The sequence below is a fragment of the Pygoscelis adeliae genome, unplaced genomic scaffold, assembly GCF_000699105.1.
Source record: "Pygoscelis adeliae isolate BGI_AS28 unplaced genomic scaffold, ASM69910v1 Scaffold682, whole genome shotgun sequence".
In the NCBI taxonomy this organism is placed as follows: Eukaryota; Metazoa; Chordata; class Aves; order Sphenisciformes; family Spheniscidae; genus Pygoscelis; species Pygoscelis adeliae.
In genome coordinates this window covers 42,752-44,511 of record NW_008824298.1, presented here as the reverse complement: position 1 = coordinate 44,511, position 1,760 = coordinate 42,752, and the positions used below count along the sequence as shown (strand labels likewise).

Here is a 1,760-nt window from a genome sequence, read left to right as displayed (position 1 = left end):
CATAGCAGAGAAAAGTGACGGGGTGGGTCAGGAAAAGGTTAAGTAGTGCAGAGCTGCCTAGTGGTAGTAACTTTTATTTCAGGAAGGGTTGCTGGATGTGTTTAAAGGAGCTACCAGAGTCTTGTTTTTGTAGCATCTCTGCTCCAAAGGTCTTAAAAACAGCACGTAAAAATCTGGTAACTTATGCCATGTTTTTGTTACACCAGCAGTAAATGTGCTTGTGGGGAGGTTGTAGCCAGGAACAGCTGAAGCAAAACACGATACATATTAAGGTGAAGGAATCCTGTTGGTTTGTAACCCCGTGGCTTTTCTTTAGCCCTAAATGTGCTTCTGTAAGCCTTGGGTTTGTCTTCAGCTTTTCATTTCTGTCTGATGGACGCCCAAGCTTGTTCCTGTACAAACCTTTGGGTCTGGAGGAGGAGGAGGTGGCGTATACTCGGACGGTGAATTTAGTCCTCTGGAAAGGTGCCACCTTGAGAAGAGCCAATGCCTCTGTTGAACTGTTCCACTGGTGCAACCAGAGAACTACAGTGGGTGCTTTGATCTCTCTGAGCATTGGCTGCCTCGGTGCCGGAAAACCTGCCAAGACACCTTTCTCAGCCTGGGCTCTTCTGAGGCAGCTGAAGCACTGTTGGTTATTGTTGAGGGGGGCGAGGAAGGAGTTGCCATCATTGTTTATAGGGCTAAGGACATGCTGCAGCAGGAGACCACAGCCGAAGGGCAGGAGTTTTTAATCACCAAGAGCTTTTGTCTAGATGTGAAACAGTAATCTTCCTAGTAAGAGACAGCTCAACCAGTTCCTTGGGTCAGACAGTTCTGCTATAATTCATGTTTTTTTTGTTTTCTGGAGTAAAATAAATAGATGTATGGGTTGGGGGTTTTTCCTGCTTTACATCTTGTCCCTTTCTGTTGCATTTATTATGCTTATTCTAAGCAGACATCTAGTTTTTAACTTACTCATACCAAGCACACGTTCGTACTGAGCTGCTAGCAAAAGTGCGTGATGCAGACAGTTATGAAGTTGATCTGCTTCTTTGGAGGAATTTTGAATCTTTACTGTATAAAGCGGGTGGAGATTAGATGGCAATACATGCACTGTCTAAATTAAACCTGATTAAAAATCCAAGAGTTTTCATGGATATCTATGAATATCTATTCTGGATGCAGTGTAACGAGTACTGTAAATATATAGGCTGTTTTTCCAGAATCGCTGTAAGTTGTGCTCCTGTGCCTCTTCAGGAGCCGGTGCCATGTGCTTACAGTTACAAAACACACCTGAAAACCTGGCCCTATGTTCTGAAGCTCACGCGCTTGCTCACAGAAGAAATGCCACTGCTGATTGTGCCTGGGGTGAGGAGGCTACCTTGGGATTTCTGACGGTGATCTGGTGGGAATGCTTGTGCAGCCTCACCTATTAGAGCTTGTGGATGAAATTCCAACCTTGAGCTCCATCGTTGTATGTGAAGGGTAGCACACTTATCTAGTCTGGGACAATACTGGAGTCAGTTCTTTACGCAGTTTAAACTCGGTATTTTCTTCTTGAAGGTACTATGACAAACCACGTTCATGAATTCAAGCAACCTTTTCTTCTTTAGGAGGGAAAACGCGAGAGTACAAATTCTGCAAGGTGAGCCTTTCTTGATTTCCCAGCTTGTTTCCCCATAACGAGTGTTGTTTTCTACCCCCTGCAGACTATTGGGTACTGATGGACGTTTCCGACAGCCCTGAGCGAAACCCCTGCTCTCCTGATGAAGAGGACA

General features: G+C 44.9%; 1 protein-coding gene across 1 annotated transcript in view; it reads left to right on the top strand.

Annotated features, from left to right (window-relative positions):
• Positions 1-1,239: 1,239 nt before the first annotated feature.
• Positions 1,240-1,760, top strand: part of ZC3H18 (zinc finger CCCH-type containing 18) — a gene marked incomplete at its 5' end in the record, with an annotated part of 41,681 nt that continues 41,160 nt past the window's right edge. Inside the window, 1 exon segment of the mRNA XM_009318872.1 lies at positions 1,240-1,350. Within this exon segment, the coding sequence (XP_009317147.1) occupies positions 1,240-1,350 (111 nt within the window).